Source organism: Numenius arquata, chromosome 25 (assembly GCF_964106895.1).
Source record: "Numenius arquata chromosome 25, bNumArq3.hap1.1, whole genome shotgun sequence".
In the NCBI taxonomy this organism is placed as follows: Eukaryota; Metazoa; Chordata; class Aves; order Charadriiformes; family Scolopacidae; genus Numenius; species Numenius arquata.
Genome location: NC_133600.1, coordinates 1,569,699 through 1,595,323, shown reverse-complemented (window position 1 = coordinate 1,595,323; position 25,625 = coordinate 1,569,699). Strand labels below are relative to the sequence as shown.

At 52.7% G+C, this 25,625-nt stretch overlaps 1 protein-coding gene across 1 annotated transcript; it reads right to left on the bottom strand.

Annotated features, from left to right (window-relative positions):
- Positions 1-987: 987 nt before the first annotated feature.
- On the bottom strand, positions 988-23,558 carry SCAMP4 (secretory carrier membrane protein 4). Its single transcript, XM_074164012.1, has 6 exons — positions 23,409-23,558; positions 12,841-12,976; positions 8,489-8,645; positions 3,854-3,955; positions 2,100-2,217; positions 988-1,164 (listed from the first exon to the last, which is right to left on the bottom strand). The coding sequence occupies exons 1-6, from the start codon at positions 23,556-23,558 to the stop codon at positions 988-990; spliced, it is 840 nt and encodes a 279-aa protein (XP_074020113.1).
- Positions 23,559-25,625: the final 2,067 nt, after the last annotated feature.

The following is a 25,625-nucleotide window of genomic DNA, read 5'->3' as shown; positions in this document are numbered from 1 at the left end:
TGGGAGCCCAGAAAAAAAGGTGTCCCAGCGGGACCAAGTGTATCCCGTGGAGCATTTCTTGGGTCAGCACAAAGCCTGGGTGCCACAGAAATGGAAGTGAAACGGCACAGAGATGTCGTGCTGCCCACCCGTACCAGGGCGAACGTCACCCAGGCAGCCAGCTCCAAAGCCCAGCTTTCCAACAGTTTCCGGCGGGCTTTGAATCAGGCTGTTAACGAGCGATCGTTAACCCAATGAGATGAATCTGCACCTTTGAAGCACGTAGATCCAGCAAAAACTTTTGGCAGCGGGGAAAGCAAGATTTCTAGCGAAACAATAATTGTAGCCAGACAGATGAGGGCTGTTGTGGACTTCACATCTGAGCAACACTCACCCACAGCAAGCACCGTTATCTAAAGGATTCTTCACCAGAGAGAGCAAGCAAACGAGGCTGTAGATTCTACAAATACCTTTGATATCACTAATACCAAATAATTTAGGTGTCGCATTTCCCTTAGAGTGAAAAATTCCAGATTATTCATCCAGGAGAGTAAACACCAGCTGCTACTGCTGCTCTGATTGCGTTTGTTACCGTTGGGGAGGACTCGGCAGGTGCTGCGCGTGCGATGAAAACGGAGCAGGGAGGCGGGAGGAGGAGCGATCGCGGTAGCGTTGGCCGTCGTGGGGAAGTCAGCCTTTGTCACGTCTCCTCACGAGAGGGTTCCCTCAAGCCAGGGCAGCGAACGGTTGGTTCCTCAGTCTGCGACGAGGCAAATACTGGTAACTCAACGCTAACAAAAAGCTTCCCGAAAATGCCGTGCAGAGCTCCGGAGGTGGGGAGGGCTGACAGCACGTATCTTCTGCGGTGATGAGGAGGCAAAAAACAAAGTCCCCAAGGTGACCGGGGTGCTCGGGGTGGGGCGGGGGGGAATGCAAATGATCTTTTCAAATAACAATAATATAAAGACCAAAAAGAAGAGAATCCAGGCAGTTTGCAGCTGTCGCTGCTTAAGGCCATTGGTTTCCCGGGGGGTAGTTGGGCACTGTGGGGTACTCTGGCAGGCTGTTCCCGGAAAAATTGCTGTACTGGGCCTCCCTGCTGGGGGGGTTTCTCCACGTGCCGCTGTTCCACTCATCCTGAGCTTTCTGAAAGCTTCCACCAGCCCCTCGGTAGATTTTATGTACCTAATGGATGAAAGAGAGAATGAGAGGAACATCAGCAACAGGCACCCACCTCTTCCTCAGAAGAGCTACAGTCACTCCGGTACCGTATCGTGCGTTTGTTTCTCTCTCTCTGTGAAGAGCTGTTATTTCCAAGGGAAAAAAGCACTGAAAATGTAATAATACAGTGAACAGAGGTGCAAATAGATAATATCACACAGAATGATATGGGGTTGGAAGGGACCTCTGGAGATCGTCTCCTCCAACCCCCCTGCCAAAGCAGGTCCACCCACAGCAGGTTGCACAGGAACGTGTCCAGGCAGGTTTTGAATGTCTCCAGAGACGGAGACTCCACCACCTCTCTGGGCAGCCTCTTCCAGGGCTCTGCCACCCTCAAAGTGAAGAAGTTCCTCCTCATGTTTAGATGGAACTTCTTATGTCTTCTTATCAACCCAAAACTTCAACCCATTTTAGCCACACATCTGGGATTCCGGTTGGGGATCCCAGAAGAAGGCAGCCAACCCCGGCCAGGGCCTCTAACACTGACGCTGCTTCAGCAGCGATTCTGCCTTCTCTCCTCCTCTGCCACCTCCTCTGCCAAAGCTTTCCAGACAGTCCTGCCTCCAAACCTTTATTTCTGCGGAGAACCGAGGGCCACTTCCCATCCTGCTACCCAGTCCCCGCCGCACACCATCTCGAGATGCTGCACCTTTACCATCAACAGCCATCCCCACGAGCAACAAAGTGCTTTCAGTGACATAAAGGAACGTTGCCACATGAAATGGTGACAACATCCAGGCCCGGCTGTCTCGTGTTCTCTGGATTTGTCCTCTACTCTGAGAGACACCGACTAACTACACTGTAAAACCTTAAAAGGCAGCGATGGGTTACAGCGGCTGCTCAGCTGCCTGTTCAGAAGTGCGGACACTCCAAGTCAGAGAGACGTCGGAAACACCTACCCTTAAAATGCAGATGAGCATCGCCACAGCCGACATTGTGAACATGATGGCGGGAAACAGCATGAACACGGCAGCCGCCACGTTGGTGCTAAAGAAAGTAACAGCTGCCAACCACCCGCTGGAAGAAAGAGAAAGGAAGAAACAACATCATTACAGCCCCCTTATTACCAGAAAACCTGTCTACTCATACCCAGAAATTACAAGGCAGCTTTAAAACTCTTGAAAACGAAAAGAACAATGAAGAAAATGGACAGAATTACATGCAGGTATTTCCCCAAGATCTCAGATCTCGCCTGCCAGCATCCCTCGCTAATCCAGTCTGGGTCCTTCAGGGGACACCCAGCTCCACAAGCTTTGGGAAGAGATTTATTCCCAAGGTGCTTTTGGTTGTGCAGAGGTCATGTGCTGGAGAGCAGCTCTGAGGAAGACGACCTGGGAGTCCTGGTGGACAACAGGATGACCATGAGCCAACAATGTGCCCTTGTGGCCAAGAAGGCCAATGGCATCCTGGGGGGCATCAGGAAGAGTGTGACCAGCAGGTGGAGGGAGGTCATCCTGCCCCTCTGCTCTGCCCTGGGGAGGCCCCATCTGGGGCACTGGGTCCAGTTCTGGGCTCCCCAGTTCCAGAAGGACAGGCAACTGCTGGAGAGGGCACAGCAGAGGGCTACAAAGATGATGAGGGGCCTGGAGCATCTCTCTCATGAGGAAAGGTTGAGGGACTTGGGTCTTTAGCCTGGAGAAGAGAAGACTGAGGGGAGATCTGATCAACGCCTATAAATACTTAAAGGGCGGGTGTCAGGAGGATGGGGACAGTCTTTTTTTCAGCGGTGCCCACTGATAGGACAAGAGGGAACGGGCACAAACGTGAACATGGGAAGTTCCACCTAAACATGAGGAGGAAGTTCTTTCCTGTGAGGGTGGCAGAGCCCTGGAAGAGGCTGCCCAGAGAGGTGGTGGAGTCTCCATCTCTGGAGACATTCCAAACCCGCCTGGACACGTTCCTGTGGGACCTGCTCTGGGTGACCCTGCTGTGGCAGAGGGTTGGAGATCTCCAGAGGTCCCTTCCGACCCCGTATCATTCTGTGATTCTGTGTGTTTAGACACCAGAACTGGGACTGGGGAACACGAGAGTCCTATGATTTCCACCGCCCCTCTATTCCTCTGGCAATAACCAGGTAGAGCAACTGGAGAGCAGAGCAGTTAGGAAAACAAAACGCTCTATGAAGCGTTAGGACTTTCTAATACTTGTAGTTTCAGCAGGAATCGCTCTCAAGTCTCTAGAGACAGAAAGTTAAAATGCCAAACAATTATAATGTAACCAGGGACAGACACTAAAATGCTCCCATTTATTTTGGGACAACTCTCACAATACTTGCTCTATAGGCCAACAGTGAGTCATCGTGCTCTGCTCACCATGCGCTGCGAATAGTTTGAGGGCAACTCTAAGAGAGGATCAGAGGAGTCTTGAAACTGGGTGGTTAAATGCTAAAAAGAAATGGACATTGTAGGAAGGTGCTAAAAAGAACTGGCAGGTGAAGACACCCAACTCCTGCCCATACAGGAGCTCCTGCAATAACCAGTAACGGGAACAGAAGTGGGTACTCCATAATTATGCCACAGAGGAAAAAGCATCTTCCACTCCACCCCATACAGACTCCCACCAGTTTCTCAGAAGCTGATGGAAACAGCCCACAGCCTCTCGGGCACTGGGAGCGGAGGGCTCAGCTCCGAGGCTGTGGGAGCATCCCACTTACCAAGCTCCCCATCCGGAGAAACCGATGGCCTGCAGGATCGTGAGAATAAACTGGGCGCCGAAGATGAAGAAAAAGGCCATGAAGTTAAACGAGCTGTCTGACCTGTGAAGGAAGAGAGGAAGTTAGGGGGGAGACCAGCACCTCGCTTCGCTTCACACTGATGTTTGACCCTGTCACAAGCCCTCAAATGTGGTATCTCAGAAGAGTACTGGAGCATTGCATCCAGCTCGAGGAGGCCCCGGAGATGCTGGGAGGGCTGGAGCCCCTCTGCTGGGAGGACAGGCTGAGAGAGTTGGGGGGGGTTCAGCCTGGAGAAGAGAAGGCTCCGGGGAGACCTCAGAGCCCCTTCCAGTCCCTCAAGGGGCTCCAGGAAAGCTGGGGAGGGACTCTGGATCAGGGAGGGGAGCCATAGGAGGAGGGGGAAGGGTTTGACACTGAAAGAGGGGAGATTGAGATGAGATGTGGGGAAGAACTTCTTTGCTGTGAGGGTGGTGAGAGCCTGGCCCAGGTTGCCCAGAGAAGCTGTGGCTGCCCCATCCCTGGAGGGGTTCAAGACCAGGTTGGAGGGGGCTTGGAGCAAGCTGGTCTGATGGGAGGTGTCCCTGCCCAGGGCAGGGGGTGGCACTGGATGGATTTTAAGGTCCCTTCCCACCCAAACCAGTCTGTGATTCTGTGAGATCCCTCTATGTACTTTGAAGGCGACTCCTCTTTCCCTGGCAATGAAAGCACACAGATCCATGAATCATCAGCACCTAATCTCTTCCAATAAGCAGTTGCTCTACCCGAGTAATTGCATAGATGATGACACACGAGGAGAGGCCATTCTGCTGCAGAACACAGAGCCTGAATCACTTCTCTCACCAACACCTGGAGACAGCACGGCCTGACGCCTGCGCAGCTCGGCCAAAAGCAAGGAGGCACGACGGGGCCCGAACAGCGGCAGGCAGAGCTTGCCCCTACGCTAAAAGTGATCACTGAGCATGAGAATTCCAGCTGGGAATGTTTCAGTGGCTGCTCGTCATCGCACTTACACGCCCACGGTTAATAATCCGGCACTGGGATGTCATAGGAGGGAAAACAGCCGCAAGAGAAGCGGGTGGTGCCCTCTCTGGGGAAAGGCAGAAGGGAGCTTTCACGTCTTTGCGGGCCCCACACCTTCAGGATCAGAGGGTCCTGAATACGTGAGGTCCGTTAATTTATGGAGGTATAACAGGCAGCACGAGTATGATCCCAAAGAAGGCAGCTGACAGGGACGTTCCCGGTCTCTGCCGTGGGTGCACGGCGCTGTATCGCCCGAGTTTTGGCTCTGCCACAGAACTGCAGCAGAACATCTTCACCCCCTTAAACCAGCCACACCGAGGAGCCAGCCTTTCGCTGTAAGCCCAGGCACATCTAAAACTCCCCAAACTATCATTTTTCATGCTACAAACGATTCCCATTCTCTCAGGAACTCAAAGGGCCTGTGATTTACAGAACAGATTTACAAAAACCGCTTCAGTTGCTTAGAAAGCTGCTCGGTGCAAGGGGGAGGCTACAGAAGAGCTCCCGTCATTCCCAGCTCCTGCTCAAACCCGGAAAGTAGTTCAATGGTTATTATTTGAATTAGGGAGGCAGGACCCCAGGCTCTGGAGAGGTCAGCGCTGTGGATCCTGGCTGGTGTGGGACAAGTAGAAAAGTCTGGGACAAGCGGAAAAGCCTCCAGCCAAACCCCCACCGCTCTCAGCCACGTGCGTTGGTGCCGGTACCTTCCATTACCTTCCATCTTTCCTGGCCACAGAGATGCTGTGAAAGAAATTTGCCATCCCTGAGTATCCTCATGATCCCGCCCTTCAAATATCACCTCAGAGCACAGCGATGTGAAAGAAATACCTTAAACACGGACCGTTCACGGTGGTGCCTATCATAATCCAATTAACAAGGATTAGGCTCCAAGCTGAGCCTTCAAACAGGCTCTTGCAACTACGACCTGAAAGGGCTGGAGGAGTCTTCGTTTGAAAGGATCTGCGGGAATTAGTGAGGATACACAGAAAAGGTGATTTCTGATCCCGCTTTCTGGTGCGGATTTGCAACAGCTCTGCCCCAGCGCCAAAGCTCTGCAGCTAATTTAATTTTGGATGCAGACGTCTGACGAAGGTTTTACGAAAGCATCCTCGCAGCTCAGGATGTTGAAGGGCTGCCTCTTCCCAGAAGAAGCAGAACAAGTGGGTCCGACCCGGCTCTCCTGAATCACCACCTGCGACCCCACACACGGGCCAGGGTGGCTCCACCGCATTGTTTTCCAAGCCTCTTCCCCAACCCATGTCAAAGCCAACGATCTCCGGGCTCCCCAGTCCCTCCCCAGGGCTTAGTCTTTTTTTAACCGTGCAAGTCTTTACACAGAGTAACCTCAGGGACCTTTCAGCATTCAGTTGCATAAACACACACAAACAACATTAAAGAAATAATTAGAAACGTTCCTTGTGAAGCCCAGAGGAGGTCAACGGGGAGGAGTAATTTTTCCCAGACTTCAGAATGGAAACTCCTCTTTGAAGGGAGCTCTCGGCACTCGGAGGCTCTCGGGCTTCTGCACTAGGGACGGGGACAAAATCCCAGCCCCAAAGGGCAAGAGTTCAGAGCTGGGATTTTCATGTCTTTTAAAACTTTCAGATGAATCCAACCCAGCGGCCTTCCATTTCCATCAGAAACGATCCTCCTCCACACTCTGCGATGTAGTCACTGATGTTTTAAGCACCACCAGTGCATTAACTGCCCAGTGTGGTTATTACACAAAGTGTAAATTCAGAAGAGCATTTAAACATAAGCATTTAAACAAGCTCCACACGCCCCTCAACGTGCGCTGGAGCCCAGAAACGCCCCGCACCCTGGGCTGCATCCCCAGCAGCGTGGCCAGCAGGGCGAGGGGGGGGATTCTGCCCCTCTGCTCCGCTCGGGGGAGACACCCCCCAGTGCTGCCTCCAGCTCTGGGGCCACCAACAGCAGAAGGACATGGAGCTGTTGGAGCGGGGCCAGAGGATGCCCCGGAGATGCTGGGAGGGCTGGAGCCCCTCTGCTGGGAGGACAGGCTGAGAGAATTGGGGGGGTTCAGCCTGGAGAAGAGAAGGCTCCGGGGAGACCTCGGAGCCCCTTCCAGTCCCTCAAGGGGCTCCAGGAAAGCTGGGGAGGGACTCTGGATCAGGGAGGGGAGCCACAGGAGGAGGGGGAAGGGTTTGACACTGAAAGAGGGGAGATTGAGCTGAGATCTGGGGAAGAACTTCTTTGCTGTGAGGGTGGTGAGAGCCTGGCCCAGGTTGCCCCGAGAAGCTGTGGCTGCCCCATCCCTGGAGGGGTTCAAGGTCAGGTTGGAAGGGGCTTAGAGCAACCTGGTCTGGTGGGAGGTGTCCCTGCCCAGGGCAGGGGGTGGCACTGGGTGGGCTTTAAGGTCCCTTCCAACCCAAACCGGTCTGTGATTCTATGAAACAACTAACTCAGTATCTGCTAAACAGATCGGACCCACCAGCCAACTCCCGTTTCTATCAGCTGCATTTGCCTTTATCTAAACCAACTCAGCACAGAATCCGGGGAATAATAAAAACCCAGCGCATTCTGGTAACAGGGAACCAGAAAGAGCTTCACCTTCAGAGTCCAAATCCCTGACTGGTGTGTGGGTTCTGCTGGTGACCCGCGGTGTGACACCGGGCAGGTCCCTCCCCTCCTCTGCGTCTCCTCCCCCCGTGTCAGGCCGGGAACTGCTCGGGACCCTCACGGCTCTGAGGGGCATTATGCATTAATGTCAGAATAACGCCTCGTGATCCACAGGAAGCGTGAGCAAATGCAAATGATTAGTAATTAAAGTGAAAATGTAGGAGGGCTTTAAATATTTGTGGAGTTTCAGAAGGACTTGCTCCAGGGAACTGCTTTTATCTAAAAAGCAAAGCTGCCAAGCTCTCAAGTATCTGGAGACAAAAAAGCAGAAGACTTCTCAAAAACTAATAACTTAATAGCCTTCCATCAAAACAAGACTCAGTGAAGCTTTACCAAATTAGTATCTATCTTAATGTTATACTGATATGAGGGTGCTGCTAAGCCTGAAATATTTAAGTAAAATATGAATTTCATCCTCGTAGTGGCAAACTACTCACTGCTGCTCATCCCCCATCCCAGGCAGGTGGCCCTCGGTCCTACATCTGATATTTAAAAGCGGCCACATTCTTCATTTCAGAAGTAAACAAGATGTTCAGCCATCAAGCCCTTACTCTTTATCCCAGACAGATCTTCGCAGTGGCACTCCCCGACAACAACACATCTCTCTCCCACAGGGAACGAAACACTGACTTTTTACCAAGCCTTCTCCTGACAGGACAAGGGGCAATGGCTTTAAACTGAAAGACAGTAGATTTAGATTGGATATAAGGAAGAACTTCTTTGGTGTGAGGGTGGTGAGAGCCTGGTCCAGGTTGCCCAGAGAAGCTCTGCCTGCCCCATCCCTGGAGGGGTTCAAGGCCAGGTTGGAGGGGGCTTGGAGCAAGCTGGTCTGGTGGGAGGTGTCCCTGCCCAGGGCAGGGGGTGGCACTGGGTGGGCTTTAAGGCCCCTTCCAACCCAAATGATTTTATGATTTAGGAAACCCAAACAAAACCGCTCCATGGGCTTCTACTCACCGAAAGGCTTTGTACGCAGGTCGGAACCAGCAGACGTAGCCGCAGGGACTGAAGAGGATAAGCCAGAGGATGGCCAAGCCAAAATTGACCCCGTAGCCTCCTCCGATCCACCACGCCAGGCAGGCGATGATATTCACCACCAGCGTCATGCAGTAAACTGTAAAGAACATAAGGTCGTGCAGTTTCATGTCTTCACGCAAAATGCAAACAAACCCCTGGCACTACAATAGGAAGGGTCCGTGCTGCAGTGGGAAACTCAAGCCCAATAATGCAGCCCCTCCGAGTGAGTCAGGGGTTCCTGGGAGGCCCCAGGGCAGTAGCACAGACACATCCATCTCCAGAGAGATGAGGAACCTCTTTTGGGACCTGCCAAAGGATGGAGAGCTGGGTAGTGACCGCTGCCACCAATACAAGACTCAGGCCAGTATTATTACCCCCCTCTGCTCTGCCCTGGTGAGGCCCCATCTGGAGCACGGGGTCCAGTTCTGGGCTCCCCAGTTCCAGAAGGACAGGGAACTACTGGAGAGGGCACAGCAGAGGGCTACAAAGATGATGAGGGGCCTGGAGCATCTCTCTGCTGAGGAAAGGCTGAGAGACCTGGGGCTGTTCAGCTGGAGAAGAGCAGACTGAGAGGTGATCTCATCGATGCTGAGCAATAGATAAAGGGCAGGTGGCAAGAGGATGGGGCCAGACTCTTCTCAGTGGTGCCCAGGGACAGGACAAGAGGGAACGGGCACAAACTGGAACATGGGAAATTCCATATGAACATAAGGAAAAACTTCTTTCCTGTGAGGGTGGCAGAGCCCTGGAAGAGGCTGCCCAGAGAGGTGGTGGAGTCTCCTTCTCTGGAGACATTCAAACCCGCCTGGACACGTTCCTGTGGGACCTGCTCTGGGTGACCCTGCTCTGGCAGGGGGTTGGAGGAGATGATCTCCAGAGGTCCCTTCCAACCCCTGGTAGTCTGTGATTATCATGAATTACAAGCAATGTTCAATTCCCATTTGTAGCAAAACCCCCGTTACGGGAGGAGAGTGGTGTCAAACACTGCCCTGCACCCATCCTCAGCACGACTTTGGTCTCCACTTGCTGAGGTGGCCTCGGGAGCTATCACAGAGCCAGCTCAGCGCCTTGCGGGCTCGCTCTCTGCTTCCCCAGGCTCCGAGGAAGCTGGAAGGCAGCTCCAGGACTGGTAAGTGCTGCCTCCAGCGAGGTGATAAGCAAACTCCAATCAAGCTGAGAACGCAGGGCCACAGGGATGGCTTAAAGGCCCTTTCAAACCCTCGTTCCTGCCACTCGGATAAAAAGGAACCGCTGACAACACCCCCCAGAGCACACCAGCGCTGCGCAAAGTAGATGTGCACGAAGTGGCACTGCTTCCCCCTTTCCCTGGAGCCCAACATCACAGCAAAGGGGGGTGTGTGTGTGTGCGCCGTTCCTGAGCTCCCCTCAATACCCCAGGGACTCCCTGCAGCCGCTCCTGCACCCCCAGGGCTCTGCCGGTGTCCAAGAGGCTCAGCCCAATTACGAGCTCATACTTTGGAAAACAAGTGGTAACTCTTAAAAAACATTGTGGTCACCTGTATCAATGAGCAAAGATAAAGAGAAATGAAGAGATGGAGGGTCCAAACACAAGAGACCCTTTGGTACCGTCTGGCGATGAGCTCACAGTAACACTTCGGACCCTGGTCTTGGTTATTCAGTCAAAATTACATCCCAGAATTTCTCTTCACCCCTGGTAAGCGACCAAGCCCTGCCCATTCCTTGTTTCCCTCCCTGTGGTGGCTCTGCATGTCACCGCCTCGGTCCCCTGAAGCCAGCCTGGCCTCTCCCATCCCTGCTCCCTCTTCCTCCCAGCACAGCCCCACCTGCCCTCCCGCAGCCCGGGGGCCGCTGAACCCCCCCAAAGTTGTGTGGCCATAAAATTAACACTGAGAATCTCGCGTGGGGAGCATCCCCACCCAGCCGCTGCTTCTGACATCCAAATTACATGCGAGTTAAAATAAACCACTGGTTTACTACAAAGAAAATGTCTTCTGAGTAGCTAAAACAACAAGGCTTTACGAGCGATGTCTGGATGTATCTTAATATTGGTGGGAAGAAAGAATTTTAATTATTTAAATTTCATTTATACAGTAATTTGCTGTAGTTCTTCAAATTTTTGTTTTCAGAAGTTATTTACTCTCTACAAAAAAAAACAAAACAAAACAAACCACCCAAGCCAAGAGCAATCAAGCTCTTGGATTTGTGAGGAACTTCTGGTTCTCCCTGTGCATCAGGGAGGAGCCTGTTCTCCAGCAGTGGGAGCTCTGGTACAGGTTTCCCCAAACCACCCCCCACCTTAATAAAACCTTCACATCCAATTAAAGTAACGAGCCTTCAACCTTCTAGTGACGACTTTGGCGTTACTATTTTTACCACCAGCCTTTTCTCCTTTACCACCTTCCCTCCGTATGTGCCTCTCTCTCCACCCCAGCCCAAAAAGTTGAGGAGAGCCCCCCCAAAAAAATTAAATAAAAAAAGCCTGCTGGGGGTGGAAATGTAAAAACCCCTGGTGAAAATGCCAGGGCTCCTCAAGTCCATGCCTTGACTAGTTGCCCGAGTGGCTGGCACCTCTCCAGCTTGCCATTAACTTGACTGAGGGGCGCTTTGTCCTGGGGGGAGCCGGGGACAAAGGCAGCTTCACAGCGCGCAGCGTTTAACCGGTTAGTCTGAAGGGACAAGCAGTTTCTTCAGGCAAGAAAATTACAGAGCTCATTTCAGCATCTCTAAATAACGAAAGAAACAATGGAGCCATAGATTATGCTATTATTTATGCACACAAATCTCTCCCATACACACATTCTATGCATCTGGAAGAAAAGCCCTGCCACCAAATGCGTAGAAGGCAGAAAATGAGCTTTCCCGCAGCGAGAAGGGTGAACAGGATGATAAGCATTTGGGGTGAAAAAAAAAAGCTAAGGAAGGCAAAAAGATTTTTAAACTTCCGAAGCATTCCCTGGGGTTCCCTAGGCCTGCCACAGTGTTTTCACAGAATCACAGAATGATACGGGGTTGGAAGGGATCTCTGGAAACCATCTCCTCTAACCCCCTGCCACAGCAGGGTCACCCAGAGCAGGTCCCACAGGAACGTGTCCAGGCGGGTTTGGAATGTCTCCAGAGAAGGAGACTCCACCACCTCTCTGGGCAGCCTCTTCCAGGGCTCTGCCACCCTCACAGGAAAGAACTTCCTCCTCATGTTTAGGTGGAACTTCCCATGTTCATGTTTGTGCCTGTTACCTCTTGTCCTGTCACTGGGCACCACTGAAAAAAGACTGGCCCCATCCTCCTGACATCCACCCTTGAAGTATTTATAGGCGTTGATCAGATGCTCCCTCAGTCTTCTCTTCTCCAGGCTAAAAAGACCCAAGTCCCTCAGCCTTTCCTCAGCAGGGAGATGCTCCAGGCCCCTCATCATCTTTGTCACCTCCACTGGACTCTCTCCAGCAGTTCCCTGTCCTTCTGGAACTGGGGAGCCCAGAACTGGACCCAGTGCCCCAGATGGGGCCTCCCCAGGGCAGAGCAGAGGGGCAGGATGACCTCCCTCCACCTGCTGGTCACACTCTTCCTGACGCCCCCCAGGATGCCACTGGCCTTCTTGGCCACAAGGCGGCCAATCCCATTTCATTCCTGGGAGAAGAATGGTCAATATTCATTGCGGGTTTTTGGAATGGCTGAGCCAGGCAGCACCAGCCCCGAGCCCCAAGGTCTGTTCATAGAGAGCATCAGCAAATCACTGGCTGTGACCCAGAGGGTCAGCGCCTTCTCCAGTGGGATGGAGAACATTCCATGGGCTACGGAGAGCTAAGGAAGGGCCAGCGCGAGGCTAGAACACGTTGCTTCCATTGGGAAAGGAAATCTGTGGGTGGCACAAACAAGGGGGAGTTTTAGCCTCCCTACAGCGAGGTGGGGAGACGGGCAGCAAGCACACGGGCCACATCCATTTTCTGGCCTAAAATTCTCCTGTTCATCTTATTTTAGGTGAATTGGGAATTACTTTAAGAGGGCTGTTCCGGGGAGTAAAATATCACTTGCATTAATGAAGGCATCGAATGTAGTCCGCTTTTCTCCTCAAATTTACTAATAGACTTTTCCAGCGCTGATACTCTCCTTTCTCCACCAGCTGCTCTGCGGCAAAGATTCAAGGCACAGAGCCTTAAAATTTGGGCATAAGGTTATATTACAGTATTCTAAGAGGAATCGTTGTTTCCCATCAACTAATCGCAGTCAAAACTTGAAAGCACATAAGTTATTGAGATTTGGTTTTTTTACCACGCATATACATTTGCCCAGCACAGGTTTTATATTCGACTTACAGATCCAGACGTGGTAGATCCTCTTCACCAGAGACTGATAATCGATGGGAATTTCATCAGCAAAATTCTGGTAGAAACATGGTTTCAGAGGGATAAACTTGGGGAGCGGTGGGAAGTTATTCACCTTTTCTACAACAGAACACAGACGTTAGCTGAAGGGAGGAACATTCTCACACGGCTGAGCAAGTCCAATATCCTTCAGACCTGCCCCACGCCCCCCCCCCATGGGCCCCGAGGTCGAGGGGACTCGTGAGAAGCAAAAGAGATCGATGGCCAACGGCTCTGGCCATTCATGTTGCTCAGGGCAGCGTGTTCATCCTCACTAAATATCTTGTTCTCCTTCCTCAGCAGTGGAGAGGACACTTCAAACTCACACACGCGAGGCTTAAAGCGAGCAATAAGCAACACATGGATTTGATACCTTCACTCATCAGCGTGAAGCTGTGCAAAAAAACAGTGCCAGGCAAAAAAACACCTTAAAATAAGCTCCGGGATGAGGTTCCCCAGGAAGCGAGAAGAGACCAGCAGCATCTGGGGGACCCCAGGCCACGCAGAGGTTTTCAGTGACAAGCTCTCAGAAAAGCAAAGGCAGAGGAAAGGCTGGCGATTGGCCGGCTGGGCTGATTTACCTCCAGCCATGAGCTCTGTGCAGCCAGGGCTGCTGGCACCTGGCAGCGGGTACAGAATCACAGAATGATATGGGGTTGGAAGGGACCTCTGGAGATCATCTCCTCCAACCCCCCGCCACAGCAGGGTCACCCAGAGCAGGTCCCACAGGAACGTGTCCAGGCGGGATTTGAATGTCTCCAGAGATGGAGACTCCACCACCTCTCTGGGCAGCCTGTTCCAGGGCTCTGCCACCCTCACAGGAAAGAAGTTCCTCCTCATGTTCAGATGGAACTTCCCGTATTCACGTTTGTGCCCATTTCCTCTTGTCCTGTCGCTGAGCACCACTGAGAACAGACTGGCCCCATCCTCCTGACATCCACCCTTTAAGTATTTATAGGCGTTGATCAGATCCCCCCTCAGCCTTCTCTTCTCCAGGCTAAAAAGACCCAAGTCCCTCAGCCTTTCCTCATAAGAGAGATGCTCCAGGCCCCTCATCATCTTTGTAGCCCCCTGTTCCTCTCCAGCAGTTCCCTGTCCTTCTGGAACTGGGGAGCCCAGAACTGGACCCCGTGCTCCAGATGGGGCCTCACCAGGGCAGAGCAGAGGGGCAAGATGACCTCCCTCCACCTGCTGGTCACACTCTTCCTGATGCCCCCCAGGATGCCATTGGCCTTCTTGGCCACAAGACCATTGCTGGTCATCCTGTTGTCCACCTCATGGTCATGGCTCATGGTCATCCTGTTGTCTACCAGGACTCCCAGGTCTTTTTCTTCAGAGCTGCTCTCCAGCAGGTCACCCCCAGCCTGTCCTGGTGCAGGGGGTTATTTCTCCCCAGGTGCAGGACCCTGCACTTGCCCTTGTTGAAGTTCATCAGGTTCCTCTCTGCCCAACTCTCCAGCCTGTCCAGGTCTCGCTGGATGGCGGCAGTACGACCCTGTGACAGTAAGGAGGGGTGTCTTCGGAAAGCACCCCCAAACTGAGTTTAGTATTCGGATATCATCCAGTTCTGGGAAGGCAAGAGGACGTTAGGGATTATTTTGTTGTGAGAAGACTCATGAACATACCCTTTTTTTTCTTTAAAAGACAAGTTTTTCCTGTAAGGTTAAGCCCTAGCAAAAAAAAAAAAAAAGAGCGCTTTGCATTCGGATACAATAAATCAGCAAACGCTGACAGAAGCGATACGGTGAAGAAAACCTTACCTTGGGAAGAAATTATGTTTATGAATCAAGTCATTAAATGCCTAAATCCTCTGTGTTTAAGCTGCTGTCAGGTTCCAGGCGGATGCGCAGATCGGGCTGTGTATCTGCGTGTGCCTGGATGCGCGTCTCTGCATGTTTGGGGATGTTTGCTCTTCCCTCCCGGTGCTGATTAAAGTCTGATTCCAGGGCATTGTGACTAATTGTCTCTCGTCTACTTCAGCCCCAGTAAACAGAATTAAAAACAACCAGAGGAAGAGATGAAGAATGTCCTGGGAAAACCTCCAAATGGCAAAGAAGATGAGAGGAAACGTCTGAACAAGAGCTGGCAGCCCAAGAGTTCCCCTTCTCTTGCCATTATCTCCCCGGGAGAAGACATTTCGCAGGAGCAGCTTCTTCGCTTCACTTAAAGGCTGGCAGGGAAGGGTCTGAAGCTGTAAGCCACGCTTTAGGAGAGAAAAGGCTTCACTTCATGCAAAGGAAAGGCATATTTTCATGCAGAAAATACAGTGGGGATAACGCCCACTATGAGCCTACCAGAATTAAATAGGGAATAATGCCTTAAGTCACCAGCTCAACTTGTCGTTTCAGTAGAGTTTTCCTTATAAAAACAAATATTAAGTCTTCTGCCCCTCCTCAGCATCTCCTCCAAATGCATTTTACATGGAGTTCCAATGCCCTCTGAAGCTGGTATTCGTTACTGGTTAACACCTACAGCCCATCACATGTCCTGCTGCTGTCCCACGGCTGCTCTCAAAGTCCATAGGAGTTTGGACTTCTTAGGACTAATTTTTTGTTTGATATAAACATTAACAGGCTTCCTGCTGGACAGTCTGTCTCAGCAGCCGACAAAGGAACATAACAACGCTGGAAAAAGGCAGGGAAGGGGGCACAGCTTTTAAAGCCAAAGAAACAGCTCTCTAGGGAAGTCAGTAAGACCAAGATTAACCGACCACGGTAAAAGCAGATTTTCTAACAACGTTGGGGTTTTTTTTGTTGGAGGGATGAGGAAAATTTTGTTCTGTCTCTTTTCAACAGCTGAAGCTGCAGGTAGTTCCTTTGGGTCTATTCTCTTCCCTCTTCTCTCTTGCTACAGCCCAGCTCTGTCACAGGCAGCAGAGCTGCTGCCAGCCTCTAGCGCAGAAGTCCCCAAATGCTGGAGCCAAAACCAACTGGGCTGCTGGGCACCAGTCTGTCATTTTTCAAGCCCACAATATGCTCCAAATACTTCCACAATTGTTTTCTAGGTACACAAAGATCAGGATTACACCTCCTCTCTGTCACTGCCCAGCTGTAAGCAGCCAGATGAATGCTTTTTCCCACCCAGAGACCCTGTAGTTTTTAACTGTTCTGGGCTATTTCCAAGAACAGACAAAAGAAATCAAAGGAAAATATTCCCTTTCATGTCTGACCGCGTAGCTTGGATGCTACAGCAAGGATCAACGCAGCAGATCTGCAAGCGCAACCCCTGCTTTCACAAACCAAACCGTATTACCAACGAACAGCAGCAGTTCTTTCAGCAGCAACTTTCTCTTCTCTTAAAAAAGGCTGGGAGGAAATCTGTAAAATTGAGATGTCTTAATATCAATAGTACAGCCGGGAACGCTGCGGAGAGCTCTTTGGCCTCTATAAGGCGGGAATTATTCTCATGTACTTTTTCGTGAATAAATTCAATCCTCACAGAGCTTTAAAACAAGTCAGACCTTTATGGCCAGAGCAGCAACCTCAGCTGATAAATCTAGAGTGGACACTGCGTAACAGTGAATGGGACCGAGGCAAGACAAGAGAAGGAGCTGAAGAGCTTTAGGGATCACTGAGATCTCAGGAAGGGACGCATGTGAGATGGGGAGGGACTCTGGATGAGGGAGGGGAGCCCTAGGAGGAGGGGGAAGGATTTGACACTGAAAGAGGGGAGATTGAGATGAGATCCGGGGAAGCAATCCTTTGCTGTGATGGTGGTGAGAGCCTGGCCCAGGTTGCCCAGAGAAGCTGTGGCTGCCCCATCCCTGGAGGGGTTCAAGGCCAGGTTGGAGGGGGCTTGGAGCAAGCTGGTCTGGTGGGAGGTGTCCCTGCCCCGGGCAGGGGGGTTGGAACAAGATGATCTACAAGGTCCCTTCCAACTCTAACCATTCTGTGATTCTATGTTGCACGCCTGATGCGTTACAGCCATCACAGCAGACGGGAAAACATTCTCTGAAACCCTTCTCCCTACATTGCCGTATTTTGAAGTGCTCTTACCTGCCATTTTTATTGGGAGCGTTCCCTGGTGAAGTTTCAGACAGATAGCAGCAGATCTACTGGAGAAAGAAAATAAAAAGAAAAGGAAAGCAGGTCAGCACGTGTTACTTAACCTGCACCCAAAGAACCTTCTGGGGTCGGGAGTCTCCGTGGTGCAGCGTTCTACAGGCTGTGAGCCTGGGGCTCCCACTACAAACCATTCGTCTCCAGTTACCCAAAGCAGACACACTGGAACCTTACAGGAGGGATCACCATTTCTCCTTGTTCATATAAATCTCCCCCAGCAGCATCTCCTTTAGCACAACCCCACTGTCAACCACTTTTAAGGCTTGGATTATTCAGCAGCAAAGAAACGTGCTCATGGTGGCACCTGGCAAAGGCTGGGGACGCAGCAGCAGCCACTGCCAGGACATGTGTCCCTTCCAGCTGCAGCCAGACACGCCGGGGCTGAAAGGTCTGGGTGGGACCCAGCACAGGGCATGCATCGGAAGAGAAATTTGTAGGAACTCACCAGAATTAATGCCTCATTTAGGTGCTGAGATGATTCGTCGGCTCCTGGCTCTCTGTGGACCTTCCCAACTGCTGGAAGGAAGATCAGGACTGTTAGTGGGGAAGTAACTGCTGGTAAAATAAAAATAATCAGCTGGTGCACAAACCCCAACCTCCCTCATTATTTTAACAATTGTGCACAACCCTTCTTAAAAGGCAGATTCGTTCTTTCTGTTACCGCCATTGAAAATAGCCGTAATTCTGGAAGAATCAAACCCCATAAAGTTCACTGGGCGTCAGTCGCGCTGCTGGTTTTGGCAGAACTGGTCCCACAGATGAAAGAGATCCCTGTGCTCAGCTCTGATTCTACCCCCTTTTTCGTTACGGATAAAAAAACCCCGTGCCCCCAGTGCAAATGCCAGAAGGGCAGCACAGAATACCACAAAACAACCCTCTCAACCAGCGCTGGAGGGTGTGACAAGAGTTATCAGGAAGGAGGGAAGTCTAGACTGAAAACCGTCCCTACAAAAGCCCAGCAAACCCCACGTGCTGCCGCCAGCACCCACAGGCCAGAATAGCCACGCTGTACCCAAAGCCCTCGGGATTTACAGCAGCTCGTTTCCCTTTCCTGCACCTCTGTGCCGTCCCCACGAGCCCCGCGCACCGTCTGGAGGACGCAGAGTTTACGCTGGTGCAGTTTTGTTGGGGTGGTATTTATTTTTCCTTTTTAATTGAGCTACTCTGGTACAGTCCTCGGTGGAGACAACGGCGTTCTGATAAGCAGCAGGACCTGCACAGGCAGCTTATTCCTCCTGTCCGTAGAGATGCAGTTACACACAAGCTTAACTACGTCTACACTGAGAAGAACATATTATTTCGCTTGTACCAGTCTAAAGAAAGCAACAGAGCGCGGAGAGGAAGGTTGTGAGCTGCTCAGGGCTGGGACTCCCCGGTTACAGGCTCACACCAGGGGCCCCATCGCAGCTGAAGCCTCTGGGCTTTCCCACAACGCAGACATCACCCAGCCTCTGACAGGCGTTTTATAACCTATGATTTAGAAATGGAAGCATTTTGCTTTGCTTTTTTTTTTTTTTTTTTTTCTTTTAAATGTGTGAATAGAAACTAAAGTATGAAGACAGTTCAGAGCACAATTAAAACTTCACCCCACCCATTCGCAGCTGCTCCCGGCTGAGACCTGTAAATTTTGGGGGAAGAGCAAATGACGCACAAACACTAGTTGTGCACGAAGAGAAAAGCCTCTTTTCACTGGAAGATGAGCAAATGAGTAAGATCCACCTTCAGAAAAGGATTATTTAGTTTGTGCCCTTCAGTGCCCGCGCCTCGCAGCTGCAGAGCGGTGGGAGGCGTCAGTCTATCCACTGGAAAAGGGACCAGAAGGAAGGACTGAGGGGACACCTTCCTTGGCTTGATGGAGCCATCGTGGCCAAACAGTAGCTCTCCTGAGCCCTCCCTTCTCAGGAAAACAACTGCGGGGAAGTTGGGTGGCTTTAATTCAAATAAATAAATGACCAACCAGAGAAAGCAGCATCCCCATGATCTGCTCCCTTCTCCTCTTACCCAGCTGTTCTCATTTACCTGCTCATTCCCTAATAAATCTCAGCCACGGTTTCACGCTTTGGAGACAGAGTGCATTATCTACGACAGAAACGACCGAATATTCCTCTCTTCTGCAACCTTTGCTTTTATGAGTAACCTCACAGAAGTTCCTGGGACAAAAATTGTCATTTCCCTACAGAAAACTGCGTTTTGGAACCGCAAAGCAGCGTGAAGATACTTCTTTCTGCAAAGACAAGCACAAACGACTGAGTTTTACACTGAATAATCAGTTCTTGAAATATATTGACCTTCCACTGATTCAGCTGCACCGAGACCCGGGGAAAGGAAAGGGAGTTTGAACCTTTCACGGGCAGGAAATTAAGACTCCAGGACCCAACTCAATGCTATTTTTGTTCAGTGCTCCAACATACGGAAGTCATGGAATTGTCAGAGTTGGAAGGGACCTCTAGAGATCATCCAGTCCAACCCCCCTGCCAAAGCAGGGTTGCCCAGAGCACATCACTCAGGGCTGCATCCAGGCAGGTCTTGAAGATCTCCAGAGAAGGGGACTCCACACCCTCCCTGGGCAGCCTGTTCCAGGGCTCTGCCACCCTCACCGGAAAGAAGTTTCACCTCGTATTTAAATGGAACTTCCCCTGTCCCAGCTTGTGCCCGTTGCCCCTCGTCCTGTCACTGGGAACCACTGAAAAAGAGTCCAGCTCCATCCTCCGTCAACCCACCCTTTAGGTACTTGTGAGCATTAATAAGGTCTCTCCTCAGCCTTCTCTTCTCCAGGCTGAAGAGCCCCAGCTCTCTCAGCCTTTCCTCATCAGGGAGATGCTCCAATCCCTCCATCAACTTTGTTGCCCTACGCTGGACTCTCTCCAGTAGTTCCCTGTCTCTCTTGAACTGGGGAGCCCAGAACTGGACGCACTATTCCAGTTGTGGCCTCACCAGTGCAGAGTAGAGGGGGGAGAATGACCTCCCTCGACCTACTGGCCACACTCTTGCCTTGCAGAGGAGTCGCTGTTTCCACACCTCCCCAGCTCACCGCTTGATTTGGGCAAGATTTTGGCAAACTCTTAATTGCAGGGTCTCGGGAGAGCAGATCTCAGATGTACAGTCAGGGAAAAATCTTGGCTGTAATAAGCGATGACGTTGCTCAGCTCGGATGGGCAGTGGGGATAACGTCACCGTGCAGCCCAAACATCCTCAAGTCAGGCTCCAGATCCTGGCATGAGGAAATAGATTGGCAGCAAATGCAGATAAATGGGTACATAAACTGATATCACCCCACCAGGCGTGAGTTTGTCCAGGATAACAACACAGAAATTAAGCTCTCGATTCACCGGAACGTTTGCAGTTTGGGAATAGTCAAACATTTGCAATTGGGAATAGATAAAACCCAACATCCTGGACTCCGCTGCAGAGATTGCTTCATATATAACCCGCTATTTGTGGTGGGAGGAAAAAAAACACCCCAGCTAAGGAAACCACGGTGTGAAGTGAACTTCCTTTTTCCACTCTGCTCATCTGCGGGCAATGAATAACTCCAAAGTTTACAGCCCAACGCTCATGACTCAGGAGAGCCCACTGGAGACAGTCGGGGCTTTTCTTCACCTTTCAAAGACAACACCACCCTGTGTCATTTTAAGAGATGGCATTTTCCTTTTAAACCAAGACACGTACTCAGGCAGCACCGGTTTTTTTTTTTAGGTGGACAACCAGATGATTAATTTGAACGTGACTTTAGCGTGAAACACATCTCAGATTAGGGAGAAATTTGTGAACAAATACCTGCAGCAATCTGCTAGACACGCATTATATGGCCCCTTGTTTGATATAAAATTTATTCTACCTGTGTTACAGTAAATAGTTTTAAAAGTTTCAGTTATTTCCCACTACTACTTTCTCCAAAAGGAGAAAAGGGTGGTAAGGGAAATAAATAAAGGATGGGCCAAAAGAGGTGCACTGACAGGGAGGTGGGAGAGCTGAGCTCGTTCCTGCTTTGCCATAAACCCACCTCTCAAGTCCCCTGAGACCAGGACACCGGCTCCTCTCGTGCCATCCTCAGGTGTCCCAGCCAAACCCAGAAGAGCCCGACATCCCAAGCTCCATCCAGCAAAATTCACCAGCTTCTGAAGTCTTGCTGTAGGATATTTTCTGTACTGCTTTTATATTTTCATTCCGATACGATGACTGCTAAGAAGCTAAGAGCTTCCACGCAGATCTGTACTCAAGGGTTTAATCTGGAGTACTTTGCTGAAAGCAAAACGAGGGGCAGGATCCGTACGGAACAGCAACGACAGAAGGATTTGCCAGCACTCCCTCGTAAGGCAATGCCTTAATGACTAGAGCACAAGTGGAAGGAGAAGACCTGGGCACCACACACACCTCCTGGAAGCGGTTCAAGCTCACCCCTCCGGTGAGGGCCGTCACCAGGGACCAGGCTTTCAGAGGTCACTTCACGCTGCAGACCCTGACGTTTCAGAAAAGCAAACGGCCTAAAAGCAAGGACACCCCGCAGGGACCTGGGAGACGTGGATTTGAAACCACCAGGCTGGGCAGGGAACCAACGCAGCCTCCAGTGCTCTCGAGACAAGTGAACGCCTTGCTCGTGTGCCTCTCCAGTTGCGTTTAAAAAGGAACTGGTGACTCTGCACTGGTTTTAAGAGAAAAGGCTGGGTTTGAGTCTCATTCCGATGCCCGGCTCTTATCAGGAACTTCCCTGAGGGCCCAAAGCAGCAGAGGTCACTCCGCAAGGCACCAAAACGCCTGGATCAGCATTACGAGCCTAGACTTTGTAAAGCTGACACAGTTTGTGTTTGATAGCGTTTCCCCTCCCCGCCCTGTGCTGCCAACCCAGTGGGGCAGGACACTGCCCCTGCAGTGACGCCAGCACAACGCAGTGCCCTGCTTCAAACTAGATGGGGTGACAAAACCAGCCAAAAAATTCATTCCAAAAGCTGCCCAGGGAGAAGGGGAAAACTGTTTATGGCAGCCCTATCACTGAGAATCGCACAGGGAACAATTAACGGAAGCAAGAGTTACCCTCCTCCCACGTCAGCCCGACAGACACTGGGGGCACCCAGCTGTACAGGGCATTTTTCTGCCCCCACTCCCCGCAGTCTCCCATCCTGGAGCTGGTGAGAAAGCACAATCGGAAGCAATCACCCTCAGGTGTCTCCCAGCCCGTTTACACAACCACATCTCCTGCCGCAGCAGATGGGCAGAAGCCTTAATTTAGGTACTACAGACAAATATTGACTTTGGTATGACCACTTCGAGACGTAAAGCTCGGCCGCTCAGGGGCAGAACCACAGAAGGCTCAAGAGGAAGAGAGAAGGCACAGAAACACACGTGTTCAGGGCACAAGCCTGTTCCACCGCCTGCCACCTACTTGGATTGGCCTCATGAAGAAGATCCGAGCTGCAGACAGTAGCAACAACGTTAGTTGGCCCAGAATAACACTAAAAAGCAAATAAATTAATCCATCACCTGTTTAATTTCTAACTCACTGCTCTCTTCATCACAGGTTCAGATGAGAGTTTCTTGAGCTAATTAATGCTCACAAAAAAAACTAAGATCAGAGAGGGGGAAATAAAATTATCATCCAACCTGGCCTTGAACCCCTCCAGGGATGGGGCAGCCACAGCTTCTCTGGGCAACCTGGACCAGGCTCTCACCACCCTCACAGCAAAGAAGTTCCTCCCCAGATCTCATCTACTCTTTACAATGAGTAAATCTGCTCCCTAGTAATCTAAATCTACCCTCTTTACAATTACAATGTCCACGTTCTATCGAGGGCAGTATGTGAAAATGCTAGTACCCAAATCACGCCTGTCAAAAAGCTTCACCCTCGGCTCCTCAGAGCTCCTGGAGAATCAGTTCCATGGACTCCCCCCGCAGGAGCCATGGAGCCGGGCTGTGTCCCCCTGCCCCGGCCTCAGCCCCCCCGGCCTGCCCTGTGCCCTGTCCCCGGGATGGGGATGGAGGGGGATGGAGGGGGACGGTGGGCACAGCCGGGGCGCTCTGATCAGCCTCGATACACCCGCCATCGCGCTCCTAGTGGGGGCACGGACCCCCCTCCCTCCCCGCCGGCACAGGCTGCCCCCGATAGCGGCTCCCCGCGGGACCGACCCCAATCCCGGCCCCGCCGGGGCTGTCCCCGATTCCTCCCCACACCCCCGCCACCCCCCAGACCTGTCCCCAAAACCTCCTCGACACCCCCGCGCTGTCCCCAGGGCTGTCCTCGACACCCCCGCCGTGTCCCCTCTCCGGTCAGGCCCCGTTACTCCTCCAGGGCCGAGGTGGCCCTGTCACCCCCCGGACAGGGCCCGCTGCACCGCCAGTCCCCGAGCCCGCCCGCGCTCCCTCCCGGCCCCCAGCTCCCCCCCGCGCCACTCTCCCCCCGCCCCGCTGTCCCCCGGCCTGTCCCCGTCCCTGTCCCCCCGCCTGTCCCCGTCCCGCGGCGCTTACCGTGCCCACCTCAAGGCGCAGCGGTCGCAGTCCCGCTCCCCCGGGCCCGCCGCGGGGCGCGCTGGGAAAGAGAGTCCCGACAATGGCGGCCGCCGCCGCGCTCCCGCTGCTGCGGACTACACTTCCCAGCGTACCCGGCGGCGCACCCATCACGTGAGGGAGGGCCCCGCCGTCCACGGGGCGTGGGCTGAGTCCGCTACGGCGGCCGGGAGGGACAGAACTGTGGGGGGCAGCGAGAGGCGGTGTTCGTCGGGGGTCGGGACTGGGGGTCTGACATCGCTGTCGGCGACATGGACGGTGCGATCGAGGGCGCCTTCAGCGAGTTTCTCGACGACACCAAGCTGTGTGGAGCGGTGGACACGCTGGAGGGAGAGAGCGGGACAGGCTGAGAGGTGGGACCGTGTGAACCTCATGGAGTTCAACCAGGCCAAGGGCAGGGTCCTGCACCTGGGTCAGGGCAATGTCCAGCACAAGCCCAGGCCGGGCGGAGAATGGCTGGAGAGCAGCCCTGAGGAGAAGGACTTGGGGGTGTCGGTGGGTGAGAAGCTCCACACGCCCCTCAATGTGCGCTGGAGCCCAGAAACCCCCCGCACCCTGGGCTGCATCCCCAGCAGCGTGGCCAGCAGGGCGAGGGGGGGATTCTGCCCCTCTGCTCCGCTCTGGGGAGACACCCCCCAGTGCTGCCTCCAGCTCTGGGGCCACCAACAGCAGAAGGACATGGAGCTGTTGGAGCGGGGCCAGAGGAGGCCCCGGAGATGCTGGGAGGGCTGGAGCCCCTCTGCTGGGAGGACAGGCTGAGAGAGTTGGGGGGGTTCAGCCTGGAGAAGAGAAGGCTCCGGGGAGACCTTGGAGCCCCTTCCAGTCCCTCAAGGGGCTCCAGGAAAGCTGGGGAGGGACTCTGGATCAGGGAGGGGAGCCCTAGGAGGAGGGGGAAGGGTTTGACACTGAAAGAGGGGAGATTGAGCTGAGATGTGGGGAAGAACTTCTTTGCTGTGAGGGTGGTGAGAGCCTGGCCCAGGTTGCCCCGAGAAGCTGTGGCTGCCCCATCCCTGGAGGGGTTCAAGGCCAGGTTGGAGGGGGCTTGGAGCAAGCTGGTCTGGTGGGAGGTGTCCCTGCCCAGGGCAGGGGGTGGGACTCAGTTGATTTTAAGGTCCCTTCCAACCCAAATCAGTCTGTGATTCTATGAGTTGTCACAGGCAGGAGGGGTGCGAGTTGTGCCGGAGCCTGGTCCCCATCCCCGGGGGGTGGGTTTTTCACAGCCCATTCACCAGATGGGTGCATGGATGGCCCCCAAGGGGTGGGGGAACCTCCATGGTGGCTGAGGGCCGAGGAGAGGCCACTATGGGCAGGGAGCTGGGGCCGACAATGCTTGGTCCTGCTTGGTCCTGGACCTCCCATCGCCGTGACCCCTTCATGACTGTTAAAAACCCTTCAGAGGACACACTTTGGAGTCACCCACAGGCTCCATCTCCAAATAGCGTTACAGCATCCAGCTGCCAGCTCTCGCCAAGGTTTGGTTCCAGGGTTAGTTCCAACGGTCAGTAGGTCATGGCTGGATATGGAGCCAGGGCTGCATGGTCATAGAGCAGATTGCTGTTTATAACTTCTGCCATTAAATGCTGATTTCACTTCTGGATAAATCAGGTGAATCATTATCAGCAACGGAGCTGGTGCCTGGTGCTTGCGTGACTTTGCTCCTTCTGCACTCCAGCCAAGCGGGGTGGGGAGGGTTGAACAGACAAATCACTCTGAAATCCTTGTGCTGGTGCAGCCGGACAGGGGGGCGCTGGGAAGCCCCTGCCCGGCCACACCGACAGCCCGACTGACACACTTGCTGAATTTATACACTTGTGTTTGCTTCTGTAGCTCCTTAACTCCTTGTTTACACTGCATTTTTACTCCTTACCGTAGGTACCAGCCCGTCTCTGGGCTGTGTGATTCAGGCTCATCCCTCTAACACTTTGCACAAAGCTGGGAGGGGTGGCTGACACACCAGAAGGTTGTGCCACCATCCAGTGAGACCTGGACAGGCTGGAGAGTTGGGCGGAGAGGAACCTGATGAACTTCAACAAGGGCAAGTGCAGGGTGCTGCACCTGGAGAGAAATAACCCCCTGCACCAGGACAGGCTGGGGGTGACCTGCTGGAGAGCAGCACTGAGGAGAAAGACTTGGGAGTCCTGGTGGACAATAGGATGACCATGAGTGGGCAATGTGCCC

Bases quoted from the DNA above. Each gene is read 5' to 3' on its own strand.
- SCAMP4 (XM_074164012.1), bottom strand. From the start codon at position 23,558: ATGGGTGCGCCGCCGGGTACGCTGGGAAGTGTAGTCCGCAGCAGCGGG. The intron at 8,646-12,840 runs GTAAGTCGAATA...TGTTCTTTACAG, and splicing joins GATCTACCACGTCTGGATCT to TTTACTGCATGACGCTGGTG. The intron at 1,165-2,099 runs GTAGGTGTTTCC...TTCATCCATTAG, and splicing joins TGCTCATCTGCATTTTAAGG to GTACATAAAATCTACCGAGG.